This window comes from Artemia sp. Qi Xiang Cuo, chromosome 11, assembly GCF_049724085.1.
Source record: "Artemia sp. Qi Xiang Cuo chromosome 11, ASM4972408v1, whole genome shotgun sequence".
Classification (NCBI taxonomy): domain Eukaryota; kingdom Metazoa; phylum Arthropoda; class Branchiopoda; order Anostraca; family Artemiidae; genus Artemia; species Artemia sp. Qi Xiang Cuo.
The window spans coordinates 40,786,489-40,807,301 of NC_142804.1; the positions used below are offsets into that span (position 1 = coordinate 40,786,489).

General features: G+C 37.3%; 1 protein-coding gene across 1 annotated transcript in view; it reads right to left on the minus strand.

The window, feature by feature from the left end:
• Window positions 1-8,500: 8,500 nt before the first annotated feature.
• The window catches only part of Balat (Beta-alanine transporter), a 169,140-nt gene continuing 156,827 nt past the window's right edge, over window positions 8,501-20,813 (minus strand). The window contains exon 13 of the mRNA XM_089097218.1: window positions 8,501-8,721. Coding sequence (XP_088953344.1) covers window positions 8,643-8,721 — 79 coding nt within the window. The 3' untranslated portion in view covers window positions 8,501-8,642. The remainder of the gene's footprint in view (window positions 8,722-20,813) is intronic.

The window sequence follows — 20,813 nt, forward strand, 5'->3', positions numbered from 1 at the left end:
GCTTAATGAAAAACACACCATCAGATTCAGCGTATCAGAAAACCCTACTGTAGAGGTTTCAAGCTCCTATTTGAAAAAATGGAGAATTTCGTATTTTTTGCCAGAAGAAAGATCACGGATGTGTGTTTATTGTTTTTTTCTTCCCAGGGGTGATCGATTCGACCCAGTGGTCCTAGAATATCACGAGAGGGCTTATTCGAACGGAAGTTAAAAGTTCTAGGGCCCTTTTGAAGTGACCAAAAAAATTGGAGGGCAACAAGGCCCCCTCCAACGCCCATTTTTTTTCCAAAGTTAACCGATAAAAAATTTTAAGATAGCCATTTTGTTCAGCATAGTCGAAATATCTTATAACTATGTTGTTGAGGATGACTTAATCTCCCACAGTTCCCGGGGGAAGGACTGCAAGTTGTTAACTTTGCCTATTATTTACATACAGTATTGGTTATTGGGAAGTCTGCAGACGTTTTTAGGGGGGATTTATTTTTGGTGGGGGGGAGAAGGTTACATGGGAGGATCTTTACATGGAGGAGTTTTTCATGGGGGAATGGAATTTTCCATGAAGGGGTTGCCAGATTTCCAACATTATTTAAAAGACGATCAGAAATTAAATAAAAAAAACAAGTTTTTTCTACTGAAAGTAAGGAGCAACATTAAAACGTAAAACGAACAAAAATTATTACGTATATGAGGAGGTTCGCCTCCTCGTCAATACCTCGCTCTTTACGCTAAAGGTTTTTTTAGTACTTTCTTAAGAGCTATTTATTCTAACTAAACCCTTTGTCATTCACGGGTCATTCTTTAAGAATTGGAACAAAATTCGAACTTAAGCGTAAAGAGCGAGGTATTGATGAGGGGGGAGGGGGGCAAACCTCATCATATACGAAATAATTTCTGTTCGTTTTAAGTTTTAATGTTGCTCCTTAATTTCAATTGAAAAAAACATGTTTTTTTTTATATAATTACACTAGGATTTGAACCTACAAGTCTAGAGATCCTACAGAAAAAATCGCAGAGTAATCAGAAGCCTTTTGTAAAACTTGTTGGCTACATTTCATGTTTTGGTTTATAAGCAATTTTTCGTGTTATCTCTGAATTCAACCTCCCCCCCCCCCTCCTACCCTAAATAACACTGTTGGCCAAATTTAAATGGGATAATTCACATTTTTCCTATTTTTATACAAGTTTTCAATGTCCTTTTGCTTCCAATAGGGGAGAGCACCCATCCTCTAGAGGCATATCTGTACCTTCAGAAAAAATTATGCACTTCATTAATTTTTAATACAAATAATGGCAGATTTGCAGTATAGCACGGGAATCTTATTAAAAAAAAAAAAAAAAAAAAAAAAAAAAAAAAAAAAAAAAAAAAAAAAAGCTTCATTTAATACCCTCTAAATTCAAGGATTACGTGCTGGATTACAAAATACCCGACGTATTTTATGGATATTTGGACCGTTTTTATTGTAACTGTGTAACTGCTACAATTTTGGCTCTAGTTGGCCCGTGGGGGTGCCGAGTGACAGAAAGTGTTAAAATGGCGGATAATCACCCTCTATTTGGTTTCATCACCTAAAAAAGGTACTCAAACTTATAACTTACAATCAATGAGCAAATGGGCCATCAGCCAACCTTCTGACATCATCCGTACTACAGGATAAAGCTGAAAGAAAAAAACTGAAAGAATATGAGAGGCATATTCTAAGGAGACACTGATATTGCGCTGACAAAAATATCAGTTATCCCGATTATTCAAACGACCACAGATACACGGCAAGTTATTGCCAATACAGCGGTAGAAATACCGGTGGGCTTAATCCTTTGACACGGTATTCCACCTTTGAACTACAAGCGGCCAAGCCTATTAGGCTTAGGTCACTTGTTCGCCTGTGAGTCCAAGAAAATTCAGTCCACCGTTTTGCATACAAGTCCAGCGCACATTGTCCGTCATGTGTTAACCCAAAATCACTCTGATCTTCCATCCCTTAGTTCCATGACAATCTACCTTAGTTCTGCCCTAGGAATGATGTATGATAGACTTATCTTTCAACAAGTAAAATGACATCATTTTTATACCATCCTAAAAAGGGCTTATGCCAAATTTGCCTCTCACTCACGCGGACTATCTGTCTCGGCTTTTTCTACAATTCAACCATGGCTTGATGCCCATAACTACTTGATTTTAATTAAAAATGCCATCCTAAAAAGGGCTTATGCCAGATTTGCCTCTCACTCACTCGGACTATCTGTCTTGACAACTACTTAATTTTACTTAATGATGGTTTTAATTGTACCAGTGGGCTTAATCCTTTTTGGGAGAGGCAATGGAAGCAAATATATAGAACCCCTCTAATTTTAGTAAGCACTGAGGTCCAACTTGCTGTACCAGCCGGATCCCAAGTATAGCCTTGGGACACATACAAACCTAAAAGAATACAATAAAACAATGAAATTCTCACTTTATAATATGCGAGGGGGCGCCGATCTTCAGAAATTAATTACACCAGGTGGCGCATGCCAAGCTTTGGAGAGATCATGGTAAACGTGGCAGAACTGTGTCAAGTGTAGAGGGGAATGTGCAACTAATGGTAAAACTTTGCGGTACGTGGCGCTCCGAGATGCACATTTTCGTATAACAGCCTCCGACTGTTTAGTTTCTTTATCAACTTTATCCTCAATAAATATTTGCAAAGGTCGTAAACATAGTACATTAGCTACTAATACAACATTGAAGACAGTGTTCACATAAACAAAACTGCCTTTTAATACTATTTAACAAATAAAAACTACAATGTTAACAAAACTATAAGGCACAAAGTTAAAACATATCATGTACCCAAAACAAAAGGGCATATCTCATGCTGCTAAGAATGATACAGGAAATCAGACAGATTTTAAAACAATTTACAAAATTAAAAATGATTTCAAAAATCAGAAACACTTGAAAACGATTCCAAAAATTTAAAACGCTTTTGAAAATTAGAGACTTTTTCCACAGGGTTGTTATCCACTACTTGTATTTCAGAGGCACATTTACTTTATAGTAGATAAGGAACAGAAGCCATAACAGGGACAAAAATACTTAAATCACTTTAATTTCAACTAGAACTTCACATAGTGTTATGTACTACATACCAAAGTGAACAACAATTGTCTAAATCTGCAACGAAAACATCGATCTCGCAAAAAACTTATTTTTCCCTTGGTTCCATTAATATTTAACATGAGGTACACCCTTCCTTCTCAGCAAGAAGAGAGCAAATTTCAAGGAGTCGACAGGGCCACCTTTTAAGCCTTCTAAATCAGACACACAGCCCTATATTTGAAGAGAGCTCATTTCAATTTCGTATTTCAATTGCTTTTGAGTCAGAAATGAGTAAAAACAAGTTTTTTCTTCAACTAAAAGTAAGGAGCAACATAGGAACTTAAAACACAAAAATTATTACGTACATGAAATGGGTCGTCCCTTCGTGAATACCTCAGTCTTTACGGTAAAGTTCGAATTGTGTCTCAATTCTTTAAGAATAACTCCTGAGTCACAAAGGCCGTTTAATTAGAATAAATAACTCTTTTAAAAGTACAAAAAAACTTTAGCGTAAAGAGCGCGGTATTGACGAGTGGGCGACCTCCCTCATATACGTAATAATCTCTGTTCTTTTTAAGTTTTACTGTTGCTCCTTACTTTCAGTTGAAAAAAAAACTTGTTTTTTATTTGATTTCTGATCATTTTTTAAATAATTCTGGGAAATCCAGCTCCCCCTTGATGAGAAGATCCTCCCGCGTAGCCCACCCCCACCAGAAAAATTTCCCCTAAAAACGTCTGTATACTTCCCAATAACAAATACTATATGTAAACAATGGGTAAAGTTCATGACTTGCAGCCCTTCCCCCCGGGACTGTGGGGGGATTAATTAATCATAAAAGACATAGTTATTAGATCTTTCGACTATGCTGCATAAAATGGCTAGCTTAAATTTTTATCTGGTGACTGGGGGGAAAAATAAGCGTGTGAGGGGGCTAGTTGCCCTCTAATGTTTTTGGTCACTTAAAGAGGGCACTAGTATTTTTGATTTCCGATCGAATGCGCCCTCTCCCGATCTTCTACAATCACTGGTTTGGTATGATCACCTCTGAAAAAAAAAAAACGCCTTCATGGTCTTTCTTCTGGCAAAAAGTGCGAAATTCCACATTTTTGTACATAGGAGCTTGAAACCTCTACAGTAGGGTTCTCTTGTATGCTGAATTTGATGGAGTGATTTTCATTAAGACCACTTGGTATTTTGGGAGTACTTCCCCCCTTTTACAAAAGTTGGGCAAATTTTCTCAGGCTCGTAACTTTCGATGGGTATCATCAAAATTTGTTAGATGAATTTTACATATTTTGAATACTACTAATACTTACAAATTCGATTCTTTTGATGTATCTATTGTTATCAAGACTGTTTTCAGAGTTTCGGTTACTATTGAGCCGCATCGGTTCCTCCTTAGAGTTCGGTTAGTCCTTACTTACAGTTCTTTACTGCGAATTGTTTAATATGGTTTGCCCTTTTAAATACTTAGATGTCTCTCTTAGGAAGTCAAACAAAAGTAAGTCAAGTCCGTTTTAATCAGTCAGATAGTATTGAAGAATTTTGGGACTAAATGGCTTTCGAGGGTAACTCTCCATAGCATAGCAGTTTCATGCACAACACGTATTTTGAACTACATTAAAATCAAAGGAGAAAGATTATTTTGGCAATTTTTTATAGATCAACCACAAGAACTATGTACAGAAAATCTTCAGGAATTCCAATAAATATACGAATATTCGACATGTGTAGTCGCTCCATTTGATATGGCCTAAGAACAGAGAATTTAAGCAAAACATGTTACGTATCCAATTAATTTTACACTCCTAGATTGAATTTCCCATAGAAGATTTATAGCGGATTTATATCTCCGAAGATTTATAAGTCTGCATTTATAGCGGCTTTGTTTTTAAGCCAATTAGAACGTGAGTTTATAATTGATAAAAAGAACCCAAGTAATGCTAAATATTCGTTTTCAAATAATAAAAGATACTTAGATGATCTTCTGGCGATAAATTGTGCAGAGTTTTTAGAGATTTTGAATAATATATACCTGCCAGAGATAATTCTGGAACCTAGCAATGGGAAAGGCAATTATGACCATTTTCTAGATTTAGATATTAATCTTTCATATAACAACAAATTAATTTTTTAAATATAATACAACGGATGATTTTAATTTTGAAGTAGTTAATTCCTTGGAGTAGATAATACCATTCCTTAAAAGCAATATACATTCAAATATAACATATTCAGCTTTTTATTCCCAACTATTTAGATATGCGAGAATTTGTAGTAATTACATTGATTTTAAAAGTAGAAGTCAAATACTTAGCCATAACTTTATCGTAAGAGGTTTTTCCGCCAATAAACTTGTGTGGCAATTTAAAAAGCTTAGTTTTCAGTATAATGAACTTTTAAATAAATATAATAAAAGTTATCAAGAAATATTGAATGACATTTTGATGTAACTTGTTGGATGTATTTTTCTCTTCCTTATTTTTTTTTAATTTAGGGTAAGTTTCAACTGAAGCAGGTGTTTTGCTACAGGTGGGTAGGATGAAATAAGTTCTTAGAAGGTTTTGCATGAAAGTGAATGGGAATTTTTTGACAGTTGGTTGTTATGCAAATAAGGGAGGTAATTTGGCCAGGGTGGTATTCTTTCAGATTTGTGTAGAGATTATTTTGAATCAGTTCAGGGTGATTAGTGGTGAAGGAAGCTTTGGAACTGGTGGGTATATCTATAATTTTGGTTATTTAGATTTTTGTGTATATTTCTAAGGGGACAAGGGGATGCCATAAGTTGTTATGGTAGGCACGCTCACTTGCTAGGGTCAGGAAATTAAAGTGCCGAAACACGTTCTAGCAAGTGTGTATTCCTCTGAGGAGCCCTGATGTGAGGTGATCCCTTGGGGAATATTTTTTTATTATAATTTTAGATTTAAGGTGCTTTTGCTTGGTGTTGTACAACGACTTACATTTATTAATATTAAATTTGCTCGATGTATGACATGATTTTTTGGCTAATGGATTATTTAAACTGTTTTGTCATAGGTAATTGGATGGATGAGTAAGGATGAGTTCATTTATCTCAATTACTAGATTAGAAAGAGCGTTTTTTTTTTACCCAAAATTTACCTGTAACATATTATAGAAAGAATGGTATCCCAACCATACATTAAGTGAAATGAATTAAATAAATAGAAATAGCAGTATTCAACGCATATGGTCTCAACAAACCAGTAGAATGGAACAGTAGCCAATCAAAAGTAATATTTTACGCCCATATACTCAGCCCATTTTACGATACTTTGAATTCCGTGGCTTCAAAGTTAGATATTACCCCACTCACAATAAGGCTTTACTAGTACTAAAATTAAACTAGCACTAATTTAGCCCTTTCAGAATTTTTCAGCCAATCAAAAAGTTTTATGAAAATTCTAACTGACTCAAATTAGCCCAAACTAATTCTCAGTGTTAGTAAAAATCTCGTTGTAAATTAGACCTAAGTAGCCCAAAGCGCACTGAAACACGCATAGCGTATATAGAAAAGTCTCAAGCCATACTTTTTCAAAATAATCACATACAAGATGCTTTCACCACGACCACAATATGTTCCAAAGCTAACTATAAGGCAACCATAAATGTTAAAATTCAACTCAATGCTATTGAAAACCGACTTTTATGAATACTATCAGAATTAAATCAAAATAGTTAAAGCTCATATTTCAACTAAACTTCAACTTTAACAAAAGAATAACACTTGCAAGGGTAAAATTCACTCTAGTTTCATAGAAAGGTTTGAAAAATACATATCTTTTTTCGTATTCACCGGGCTAAATGATTATGGTCGGGGTACTAAGGTACTTTCAAACAAAACAAATAAAGAACAAAATTAGCAGTATGGTTTGATCTGAAGAAAAAAAAATCGAATTGATAACATCACATTATCATATCTATAGGTCTACCTTTAAAACTATCCTAACGCAGAATAGCCGGCAGAAATCTAGTGTTTCAAGACATTAATTTTTACTTTATTTCAAGCTATAAATACTTTATAAATATGGCTCTTTTGAAGCAGAGATTAATAACAACGTGACATATAAATAAATTTGCTTAAATTGTAAAAACACTTTTTATTTTGAAATCTTCAGAAGAAAGGTTGGCTTCGAAAAAAAAATTAAGTTTTGTAAGATAAACATCTATGAAAGCTAATACACTGACTCTAATTGCTCTTCAGTTTTAGAAATGGAATGAAAGAAGACAAATTTTTAAATACTAACTTTGACAGAAAAATGCAACAATTTCCCTAATTACAGCGTTTAAATAATTTTCAAAACAGCATTCTACGCACGTTGAGATACCTGAACGTACACGGGAGACGCGTCCAAAAGCTACTATTGGCTCTGACTTTAAAGAGGTTTTTACTGGCTTTAAAGAGGTTATGTCTAATTACAGAAGTATATCTTTGGTTTGACAAATAATACAAAATTATCTCCTTGACCGGACACGCAAAACATAAACTTACAAACAAAAACATAATTACAATAACAGTCTGTCATTTTAACAAGATGCGAGATTTATATTTATGTTGAACATAAGATTAATTCAATTAATTCATTTAATTAGTTGCACATCTTTAAGATTTATCATCTGAAGTTTATTACTTCGATTCATAAATACATACACTCACAGTCATGGGCTATAAGTCCTAAGACAAGAGTGGAGGATACTGACAGGAGGGGAAACTCAAGTTCATTTCTGAGGAAAAACAGTAAAGTGCCATCTAAATACAATACCAATTCAAGTGAAATGTTAGTTGTACATAATTTTATATCTATATTTTTTAAATATTTTGCTTTAAATTAGGCTGAAGATAAAGAACCCCCTATTTTTGACAGGGCACGATGCTTACTCTATGACATTCACAACAAACCCGGACTATCTATCGAACCATAGACTATCTTATCGGGTCGAAAGGGAAAGTGCCTTCACAGATATTTATCCGAAACCTATACACCGGAGATATACATCGATGTTTTTCAAATTAGATTTTTTCTCTACTTTCATCAAGTCCCTTTTCTTTAGGCAGCGTTACTAGTCTTTCTTGTTCCAAAAACACAACATAGCAAGAGGATTGGATCCATTCTAATGACTGTAAGCGCAGAAGAGATTAGAAGGTTAGTTCCTTTTGCAATTTATGATCATATAAGGGGTTGCATTTGCTGCTATTTACTCTTTTCGAGTGAAGATAATAACGAACAATTAAAAATCATTGATGGTAATTGATTTTTGGAACAAAAAATTAGCTTTCAAATCATCAGACTATCTTACATGAAAACTTTCTTTTTTATCAAAACAATTCCTGCCATATAAACTTAGCTAAAGAGTTATATACCCCCGCCCACACCCTCCCCCCTATCTAAGGAATTAAAAGAACACTACATAAAAATAGGCACTAGAAAATAAAGCTAAAAGTTAAACTTCATAGCTATCAAAAACAGTGTAAACCTAACTCCATTAAACCTATTTAAACTAGGAAAAAAAAGTAATCATAATAGTTTACAAAATCTTCAAACTTCAGAGATCGGCATCATCAACATGTAGCTTCCTTTTTTCGGCAGCCAATAAGTCAGTCAAGTCTTCAACTTCTTCTGAACTAAAATATTTTTATCGCTTTAAAATCTCAATATTTTATACAGCAATATACAAACAAGCAAAAGTTAATTTTCTATTTACCTTATAGTAGAACTAATATGTCGACTAAACATACTCTATCGCTCCATAAAAAAACGAGCACCCGTCAAAATTTACCCCTTAGCGATCCCGTCATAGAGTCATTATCTCATATTGTCACTTATGGGGTAGATCCAGGGTAGGACGTTTGGGGTAGATCCATTTTGTTTGACTCTAGATGGATAGAGATCAGTTTCGTTTCAGAGTTCAGTGAGGTAACACCAAAATTGAATTGGATATTATTCCTGTCTGGATTTATTTTGGTGAGGTCATAATTTATTCCAAGTGAGTGTTAAGAGGATTATAAAATGGAATCTACTTTGCTTTTAGTTTGACCTATATTTCAATATTTATTAATTCAGTATTTTTTCTTGAATTAATATGGAGACTTTTTAATTTGTGTGGTGATTGCGATAGCCAGGAAAAGCTCTGACGAAACGCCTGAACTTGTATATTCTCGGTTCTGAATTTTATTCAAAGCAATTTAATAATTTATTCCAAGTCAGTTGTCCACCTGAGGTAACTTTAAGAGGATTATAAAATGGAATCTACTTTGCTTTTAGTTTGACCTATATTTCGATATTTATTAATTCAGCATTTTTTCTTGAATTAATATTGAGACTTTTTAATTTCGCCGGTGATTTTTTACTCAGATGAGTTTTTTTTTTGGCTGTTCGTATGGGCACTATAGTTTTCATTAATACTATCTGCCTTATGATGACCGTTCTTCCAGATCGATGGCTAGATATGCTAAAGCCTGTAACATGTTGAAGTTTTTTAGTGGAAAAACTTCTTTCTATTTCTCTAGATTATATGATCATTGGTGACTTCAAAACGGACATAAATATCTCGTCAGTGACAAGTGATTTGTTGTTAGATTACCTTCCATCTTATAATATTATACCCAAAACTCATCCGTATTCTTATATTCACCATTGAGGCAGTAAGAGCAATATTGATCACATTATTTGCTCACCTAGTATTACTACATCAATAGTGTTTGTTCATGCTGAAGAACAAGACTTAGGCCATCTCCCTATCTCACTTACTCTTACGCTGAATTTAAACCCTGCAAGTTTTCGTAAAGTACCCCGGTCTTCAAAATGGTTTGAAAAAAGTAATTGGAAGAAAGCTGATGTTCCTCTCTATACGTTTACACTAACAAGCCTGCTGTATGCTATTCCTATCATCTGCTTCAGAGTTCTATACAAGTAAATTGAAAAAAGGACCTGGATTGCTATTATAATCAAATAATTAAATGTCTAAAAAATGCCGAGGCAGTTGCAGTGCCGCTGCAACGTGTTAGACGTGGTACACAAAAACCTATTTGGTCTATAGATCCTAATTTAAAAACTTTGCAAAATAAAGCTAAGTTTTCGTTAAAAGTCTGGAATGAATGTGATAGACCGCCTTGTGGAATTGTATCTGACCTTAAGCGTGAGACGCGCAGTGAATATAAAAAATATCTTAAGTCAATGCGTTATCGTGGTATGGATTTTCCAGTGTCAAAGAGAGAATGGCGAAAAGTTATTAATTCTGAGTCGATTAGAAGTGATGTGCCAAGTAGTGATTGTCTTCCTGCATATGCTTGGCATGGCCATTACTCGTCTATTTTTTCTAATGTTAGTTACCGTGTGCATTCTTTGTATTCTCATTCTCTTTCTGCTATTTTTAGTACCCATTTATCTCAGCGTCTTTGTGTTCCCATTTCTCTTTCATGCCTAGTAGAAGAAATTCAGAAACTTAATCAAATAACGTTGATAATGATGGTATATCTAGATTTCACCTTTTATTAGATTGCTCCCCCCCTTATTGACCATATACACCTACTTCTCCAGAAGTAGAATGCGTATTTGTACTTCTAGTGTACCGGAGAGTTTTTTGTGTGGTACTGTTTCTTCAATTTTAAAGAAGGGAAATTCTCCTTGTATTTGCTCTTCTTACCGACCTATTACTGTCTCTTGCACTTTTAGTAAAGTTATTGAGCATGTATTATACTACCTTTTGTGACTAATAATATGCTTGAGAGAGATAACCAGTTTGGATTTAAGCCCGGAGTAGGTTGTCAACACGCACATCGTGTATTATCTTCTATGCTCCTTGAAAATTCTTCTAAGGGAAGGAGTATATATCTCTGTACTTTAGATCTATCAAAAGCTTTTGATAGTGCATGTCATAGTCAGCTTTTTTTTGCTCTTTGTGGTTGCGGTGTCAATCTATAGGTTATTTTGCTTCTTCGGTACTGGTACTCTAATTCTTTTCTTCGGCTGAAATCTGTGCCAGCATCTATTATTAAATAGAAAAGAGGTTTAAGGCAAGGTGGAGTTTTATCTCCAACCCTTTTTAATTTATGTATTTCAGGAGTTCTGGCAAAGATATCGGCTACCTATCTCTCCGGTTTTTCTGATGTTTCATACCTGGCTTACGCAGATGATCTGCTTCTTATAAGTCGTACTAAAACTGGTTTATCTAAAATGGTTTCTTGTGTTGCCACTTCTTTTTCAGACATAGGCCTTTCTCTTAATGTAGATAAATGTAAATTTCTTTCTTTTAGTAACATTTCTAGAACTTCCCTTCGGTGTAGTGGCTTTACTATCCCTCTCGTAGATTCTCTTCGATGGCTCGGTATTTCTACTACTAATAATCTTCGGAGCTTGCGCCAGCGCACAGTCTCAGATATTAATATGAAAATTAAATTAGGATATGCTAAGATTGTTGCCAATAGAGGTAAATATAATAAACCCGCGTTGGCCAAGCTCTACTCAACTTTTTGTGACCATTCATTTCTTTTCGCTTCTGGAATTTTTTTCCTTCTGAAGAAAAATGAGTTAAAAAGAATCCGGATTAATTATTTTAGATTTTGTAAATTTTTGTTGTTTCTTCTACCTTGGACCAAAAACCGGGTAATTATTAATAAATTTCTTGTTCCTAATATTACTGAAAAACTGGAAGCACTACACAGAAAACTTTCAAATACTGCTTGTATCCGTTTTTCTCCGCACCATCACCTTATCAGGTTTTTTTTCAGTCGTAAGCTATTTTTCTTTTATTTGTTTAGTCGTATTTCTCTGTTTGGTCACTCTACATTTTTCAGTATTGTAAAGAGTGAGTAAAATCAAATAATGATAACAATAATGACAGCTTGTATCCATATTTCTGCATATTACTGCTTATTAGACTCTGCAAGTTGTCAGTTTTTTCTCTCTTCCTCTTTTCCCCCTCCTTTCATGTTATTTCTTTTTTGTTTTAGTTTCTTTTAAATTATTATGTGTTACACTGTAACTGATAATCTTTGATTTCTATATTGATTTGTGTTGCATTTTATATGTTTTTCCTCGTGATACTCCACGTATTATACCTCTGTACAGTGTGGGTTAGAAATAAATAATAATAATAATAACCAAAAAGCTCAATTTCTGTTAATCTATCATCCGCAAAACGTGGCCTAGCCACCTCGACCTTTTTTTTTCATTGTGGTCCTAAGAAGTGGGATCAAACCCCATTTTGCGTACAACTTATTGTTTGGGCAGATGTATTCTATTGGGGGTCTTGAATGTCAATAATACACGAAAAAAAAACAAGATTTCGTTGGAGGCTAATAGAAAGAATGGATGGTTTTTAATTAACTTTAGGCAATGTTTTCAAGTGCTTCTTAGATTTTTTCAAACAACCATGACATATTCCTTTTAGTGACAACATTAAAAGTGTCTCTGAAAGTATTGATTGGCACGATTGATGTAGCTTAAAATCTGACCTCAGGGAACCCCTAAACTGAATTTTCATACAAGACGTGGAAACATTTTAGCCATGTATGAATATGTTACACCAACCGATGCCACAGCCCATTTTTGCTATTGACCAGATATTTGTCACTAACTAACTAACTAACTAACTATAAATGATATCTAAAAATATCTTATAAAACGGAAATTTGCCTTTTGATGACAACGTGTTAAAAAATGTTTCGACTCTTTTTAAAACCTACTGAGTCACCTTCTCAGTAGGGGCCCTCTCCAGGCCACTCAGCGCGTCCCCAGGTGGTGGATAGGGGAACGCACTACAGATATATAGGGTACCTCCATGGAGTAGGAGGCGCGGACCAAGGGGGGACCCAGTCCCTGGGGGTCCTTAATTAAAACTGGCGCACCCTCACCCGGGGGCCGTAAATACAGGCGGAGGAGAAAGAAGGTCCCTCGAAGTACACTCATCAGAGCCCACTGGCCTGTGGATATGTCCCATAAGTTACAAATCTTCTCCCAGCAATGAGTTAAATTTCATGGTTACGCAGAACACCATCGTGGGAGGACCCCCTATAGAAGGACAACTGCGAAAGGGCGGAGGATCCGGATTTACGGACAACGGCCTCTGCGGGTGGTAGGTCCAGGGGGTTCTGGCCCCACGGTCAGGAATTGGCGTCCCTGCCCCTAGCCGAGCCGAAGAAACCGGTTGGGCAGTGGCCTAACAAGTCGCTCCCGTAGAAAAAGAATGTGCTAAAGAAACGTCAGTAAAAAACCTCGGATCACATCCCAATATGATGACAACCCATGCAAGCTCCTCGGCCAGATTTTTCAACGCGAATAAACAAGTACCAATCGGATTTTGGAACGCAAGGACTATGTCGGCTCTTTCAAAAACTAAACAAGTTCTACAGGAGTGTGAAAACTTTCGGCTAGATATCCTCGCCGCGGCCGAAGCACGATAGAAAGGTTGTGGAGAAAAGAAACTCAAAACAGTAAACAGCAACATGACTTATACAGTTCTGTACAGCGGAAAAACGGACAGACATGCAGCCGGAGTCGCAGCTATATTGAACCCAAATGCAGAAAAGTCTCTCTGCTCGTGGAAACCGATTAACGAGAGAATCCTGTATACACGATTTGCATCTAAACATGCAAAGCTGTCACTAGTCATATGCTATGCACCAACAAATGATGCCAATGAAACCTTGAAAGACGGTTTTTATGAAACCCTCCAGTCCGTCCTAGACCTCATCCATCTCCATGACGTCGCTTGCTTGGCAGGCGACTTAAATGCGAAAGTTGGTCAGGACAGATCATACTGCCCCGAGGTGTTGGGACATCACGGGCTTGGTCACTATCAACTATCAACGAAAATGGTGCAAGGCTAGTCAGCTTTGCCATGTCGAATGACCTGTTGATAGGAGGTACATTATTCGAGCACAAAGATATACATAAGTATACATGGACATCCCCAGACAAAACTGTCAAAAACCAGATTGACCACTTTCTAATCCGACGACGGTGGAGAACTAGTCTGAAAGACGTGAGGCGTTACAGAAATGCGGACGTTGGGTCGGATCATGAACTTCTTGTAGCGACACTCAAGTTGAAACTCCGCTCCAACAGATCCCGACAACCAAAAAAACTACCAAGCAATTTTGACGTGGAGAATCTCAGAGACAAGAATGTTAGGAGACAATTTAACATCAAACTCTCGAACAGATTCGAGGCACTTGCGGATATACCACAAGATGTGGAAGAAGCTTGGACGACTATACAACAGAACTACGCAGAAACTGCTGAAGAAGTTCTTGGCTTTAAAAAGTCAATAAAGGAACAGTGGATATCCCAGAAGACATGGGACTTGATCGAAGACCGCAAGAAAATAAAACAGAGCACGCTCAGTAATGATCCCTCTGCTGATGTCATGAAAGACATAGCTTATAAAGAAGCGGACAGAGAAGTGAAGAAAAGTGCTAGGTCAGACAAACGAAAGCACCTCAATGAGAAAGTAAGATAAATAAAAGTTCAAATAGGGATAAAATCCTTTTAATAGACAGTGTTTTTTATAACAGTGATAGAAATTCACAAAAATACCAGATATTTCGGTCACATATACAGTGACCGTCATCAGTAGTAAAACTAAAATAAAATAATTTAAATCAAAATTTTATATACTCAATCAAATAACACTACATATTATTTAAATCTCTAATTCTTTTCAAAGCAAAGGCGGAAGCTATTCTCTTTGACCTTTTTGGATTTGGTTCATTAGTTTTCAATGATATAACACTTGGACAGAGGTCAACTACATTGGGTGAATTGAACTTTACTCTGTCAGATTTCAATAAATTATCATAAATCGGATTCAGCCCAAATTAACCTATAACCCGATTCAAAGCAATATTCTTGAATAAGATTTTCTTTATTTCAAGAGTTTCACGAAAATTTTGCTTTAAACCCCGATCCCTAGAAATCAAAGAGACATTCTCGAACAAAATAAAATGGTCTGGAAAATTAAAAATATGTTCTGAAGGGGCTGAAGTGAAATCTTCAGACTTAGAATCTTGCTTTAAAGCTGAAGAAATAGAATCTTTGTGTTGTAATAATCTCATTTCCAAACTCTGGTTAGTACGTCCCATATATGAGCTTCCACAAGTACCTGGGATCTGATAAACCCCATTTTGTTGCCCCAATGAAGTTAGATCCTTCCCAGAATTTAGAAAACTACTCAAAGTATTTTTACTCTTTAAAGCTACCCTTAGACCATTGCTTTGTAAAATTCTTTTAAGTTTTTTCACTTAGCCCGGGTACATATGGTAAGGAACAAAAAACATCCTTCTCCCGAGTTTTTTTTTTTTTTTTAGGAATAGTAATTTATTAACACACACAAGGACAATACATTTTACTCACTACCGACCCAAGAACCTGGGGTCAGGTTGTCCTAAGGGTAGGCATATATCAAAATTTCATATTCACAACAGAAATATACAACCTAGGCCTAAAAAAAAATAAAATAAAAGAAAAAATCAGTCCCCTTCGCACGCAGTTCCTACCACCAATCACAAAATCACCATACTTGTCCTCCAGGTACATAAAAAAAAAAAAACATTAAAAAAAAAAAAAAAAAAAAAAAAAAATTTAAAAATCATATTTATCAAATAACATTCCTTTTATTTTATTTTTAAATTCCTTAAGATCCCCTATTTCTCTTAACTCTTTATTAACCCCATTCCACAACTTTAATCCCCTATAAATAGGCGAGAATGTCGACCTGGCAGACACCACGAGCGGGGCATGTAAATTTTCCCTTTGGCGAGTTTCATGATCATGAATCGAAGATCTAGCTTTTAGCATTCCTGAAAAGCAAGACGGTAATAATTCATTATTATATTTGAACATAAATTGAAGGCTATAAAAATCTCTAAGGCCTGCAGCAGGTAATACTTTTACATCAATATAGGTAGCTCTAACGGATACAAGATTTGATTTACCAGTCAACACACGGATTCCATTATTTTGGATCACTCGAACTCGATTAGTAATTGATGGAAACGTACTCAGCCAAATAGATGAGCAATACAATATATGTGGATGTATAATAGAAAAATACAAAGTGCGAAGAACAGAAGGGGGTAATACATGTTTCAATTTACGCAGTATTCCCAGATTACGGCACAGGATTCCTGACACCTTTTCAACATGTTTCCTAAAAGATAGTGTTTCATCTAGCATAATACCCAAATATCTAACACACTGATCACGCTTAACTTTACCTTCCAGGTAACTCACTTCTTGGATCCATGGGTAGTTGTCTCCAAGACTTCCTTAGAAATCTCTAGAAACCTTTTTCTTCTTTTTGAAAAAGTCTGGTTAATTAACCATTCTGGATACATGTTACTTATTAGTATTTTCCTTAGAAAAGACAACTCCTCCTCAACAAATTTTGGAGAGCAAATACTAAAGATCCGATCAGTTAAAGAAATGATCAAACCAATTTTTACTTGAAGAGCGTGACCGGAACTATAAGACAAAAATCTATTGTTATTTGTCGGTTTTCTGTAAATTTTAAAATCCAGACTATTTTGATTTTTCAAAAGAAGAACATCAAGGAAAGGAAATTTCCCATTCTCTTCCAATTCAACGGTAAACTTTAAATCCCCTCCCAAACAATTAAGATGTTCCAAAAATCCTTTTAATTCCTCCTCCCCATAATCCCATACTAAAATAATAACATCCATATACCGGCCCCAGAAAATATGTTTTAAAAAATATGAATCTAACTCAAGTTTTACAATATTCACCAAAAGTATATTATCTAATAAAGGGGATACAGGGGCCCCCAGGGTAACACACCTGATTTGCTCGATATAATTCCCTATGAATTGAAAAAAAATAAGATAATTCATTACACAAACTCGATAAAAAAAAATTTTCAGAAACTACCAAGTCGGTTCTTAGTAAAGTAAAGCCAAAGTTTCTTAGCAGCTTTCCTTCTAGAAGAGTTTCGGCTGCTTCTACATCAATATTTGTGTACATTGATACAATGTCGAAGCTTGAAAGCAAAGAATTCGAAGAAATTTCTACTTTTTTCAGTTTTTCAACCAAATTCGAAGAATTCTTAATAAACGAAATTTGTGTAGACAAAAGTGGTTTACAGATTGACACCAACCATTTGCTCAAAACACTTGTTGGTGACCTTGAATTTGACACAATTTGTCGTAATGGTAGGTTAGGCTTAGGAATTTTGGGAAGTCCATATATTTTAGGGCTCAAGGAACTGCGTGGCAGGTATTTGTAATAGAGTTGAGGTGTAATTTTTCTTCTTACTTCAAACACTTTAATTTTTTTCTTAAATTTAATTGTAAAAGAGTTTGTTGGAATATACAATAGCTTCTTTTATGTTTTTTCATCCTTCAGTGAACTCCTTAAGTTTGATTCGTAGTCCTCAGTATTCATCACAACTAAAGTATTACTCTTATCTGCTTTTGTAATGGTAATTGAACCATCCTTTTTCAAGTTTTTAAGAATTCTTATGTCTTTGATGGTCGTACTAGGAAATTTCGGTTTCAATACAAAATTAGACAGGGTTTTTACGGTAGAAGCTCTTACTAAGCTAACATCTTTGCATAAAAACGCAAATCTAATAAAAGATATTAGCTTAGTTAGAGCTTCTACTGTAAAAGCCCTGTCTAATTTTGTATTGAAACTGGAATTTCTTAGTAGGACCATCAAAGACATAAGAGTTCTTATAAACTTGAAAAAAGAAGATTCAATTACCATTACAAAAAGTAGAAGAGGGGGTGTTACTCCCACGATTACACCACCCCTTCGAATCCCGATCCGGACACTTTTTTTTAAAACTCCCACGATCACCACGTGGTTTATGGTCCTAATAAGGGCATAGCCTCCCTAGGGAGAATGATTGCGTAATGGGGTCAATGACCTCTTTTTTCCAAGGTCGATTTATTTGATGTTTCTATGTGTAATAACTCCGGAACGAAGGTTGCACATGCGCATTGAATTCTAACGGGAACAATGTTATTGATCTAGGACTCGAGGGGGAAGTGAATTTCTGAGAACTTGATTGCGTAATCAAAGTGTGTCAACAACAACAACATCGACCTTGACATTCGCTGAGAGCGTGCACTTACAACAACAAAAACATCGACCGTGGAACACCTGTGCTGTCGACCTCAATTCACTTATCGTGAATCAATAATTTCCCTTAGAAACAACAAATTAGTTTCCCCTTTCTTGACAGATCAATCAATCAATGACATCATCTGTCAGACTTTAAAAATTTTTGCCTAGAAACATTTCTCCAGGAATAGATCCAAATCATTAATGTCTTTGCCTCGGGAACAACTCTTTTGGTCGAACTCCAAAGGATATTAATAACCAAAGGCCATGGAAACAATTAGGCAAGAAACATCTTAGCGATGAATTGTTTTAGCGCGCGAAAAGGTTTCCTATTAATTTGAAATGCGTTAGCGCAGAGATGCCAATAACAAAGGAACACGCTGAATTTGCGTTTAGGGATTATTTGGGCGAAACCGTTTTAGACAGGTTATGGAACTATTTCGGCGAAACAGATAGAGACATTTTAAAAGAAGATTTTTGAAGAGATTTTAGAAGAGAATTTGAGTGTGGTCGTTATAATACACAAGTTTCATTTGAACAGTGTTGTGAGGTCCTCTACCCCAACCCCAACGGGGTCCCCTCCTCCGCCCCCCCCCCCCCCGGAAGCCCCCGGGCCTCCCCCGCCCCCCCCGCTCCCAAAGGCCCTCCCCCGGTCCCCAAAAGTCCCCCAGGCACCCAACTACCCCCCCCCGGACACTCAAAGGCCCCCCAAGCTCCCAAAGGGCCACCGGCACCCCAAAGGCCCACCCAGACACCCAAATGCCATCCCCGGGCCCCCCAAAGGCCCATCGAGCTCCCAAACGAACAACGGGCTCCCAAAGGCCCTCCACCCGTCCCCAAAGGTCCATCGAGCTCCCAAAGGCTCAACGGGGTCCCACAGGCCCTCCACCGGTCCCCAAAAGTCCACCAAGCACCCAAAGGCCCTCCCTGTGCCCCCCAAAGGCCCCCCAAGCTCCCAAAGGATCACCGGCGCCCCCAAAGGCCCACCCAGACCCCCAAAGGCCATCCCCGGGCCCCACAAAGGACCAACGGGGTCCCAAAGGCCCTCCACCTGTCCCCAAAAGTCCACCAGACAGCCAAATACCCTCTATGTGCCCCACAGGCAAACTCAGCTCCCCAGGGATCCCCGGTGCCGCCCCACGCCCCCCCCGCCCCCCCCCGGCCATCCCCCGGCCCCCCCCCCGCCATATTTAAAGACCTTAAGTTGTTGTGATTTTAAAAGTTATGCTTTTGTTTTCTAAAATCATCGCCTAAAATGCATCAAACTGTTTCACCCAAAGAGACACATACACAGAGACACACACACAGAGACACAAACAGAGACACACACACAGAGACACACACACACAGACACACGCACACAGACACACACACACAGAGACACACAGAGAGACACACACACAGAGACACACACACAGAGACAAACACCGAGAGACACACACACAGAGACACACACACAGAGACACACACCCACAGACACACACACACAGACCAACAAAAAGTGACACACACACAGTCACTCAACCTCCGACACACACAGAGATACACACACACACAGACACACACACACAGAGAGACAAACACACACAGATACACAAACACACAGAGACACACACACACACAGACACACACACACACAGAGACACACACACAGAGACACACACACAGAGAGACACAGACACAGAGACACACAGACAGAGACACACACACACACAGAGACACACACAGAGAGACACACACACAGAGACACAAACACACACAGACACACACACAGACACATACACACAGAGACACACACACAGAGACACACACACAGAGACACACACACAGAGAGAGACACACACAGAGACACACACACAGAGACACACAAACAGATACACACACACACAGAGACACACACACAGAGACACACACACACAGACAGAGACACACACAGATAGAAACACAGACCCATAGACACACATACACACAGACACAACACAGACACACACAAACAGAGACACAAAAACACACAGACACATACACACAGACACATACACACACACAAACACAGAGACACACACACAGATACAGACAAACACACACTAACTCACACACACACACACACAGACACACACACAGAGACAAAGAAACAGAGACACACACACAGATAGAGACACACACAGAGAGACACACACACACACACACACACACACACACACAGAGACACACACAGAGAGAGAGAAAGACACACACACACACAGAGACACACACACACAGACACACACACAGAGACACACACACACAGAGACACACAAAGACATAAACACACACAGAGACACACATACAGAGAGACTCAAACACAGAGACACACACAAAGAGCTACACACAGAGACACACACACAGAGTCACACACACAGATACACACACACACACAGACGACACACACACAGAGACACACACAGAGAGACACACACACAGAGACACACACACAGAGACACACACACAGAGACAAACACACAGAGACACACACACAGAGACACACACACAGAGAGACACACACAGAGACACACACACAGAGAAACACACACATACAAATACACACAGAGACACACACACAGAGACACACACAGAGAGACACACACAGATAGAC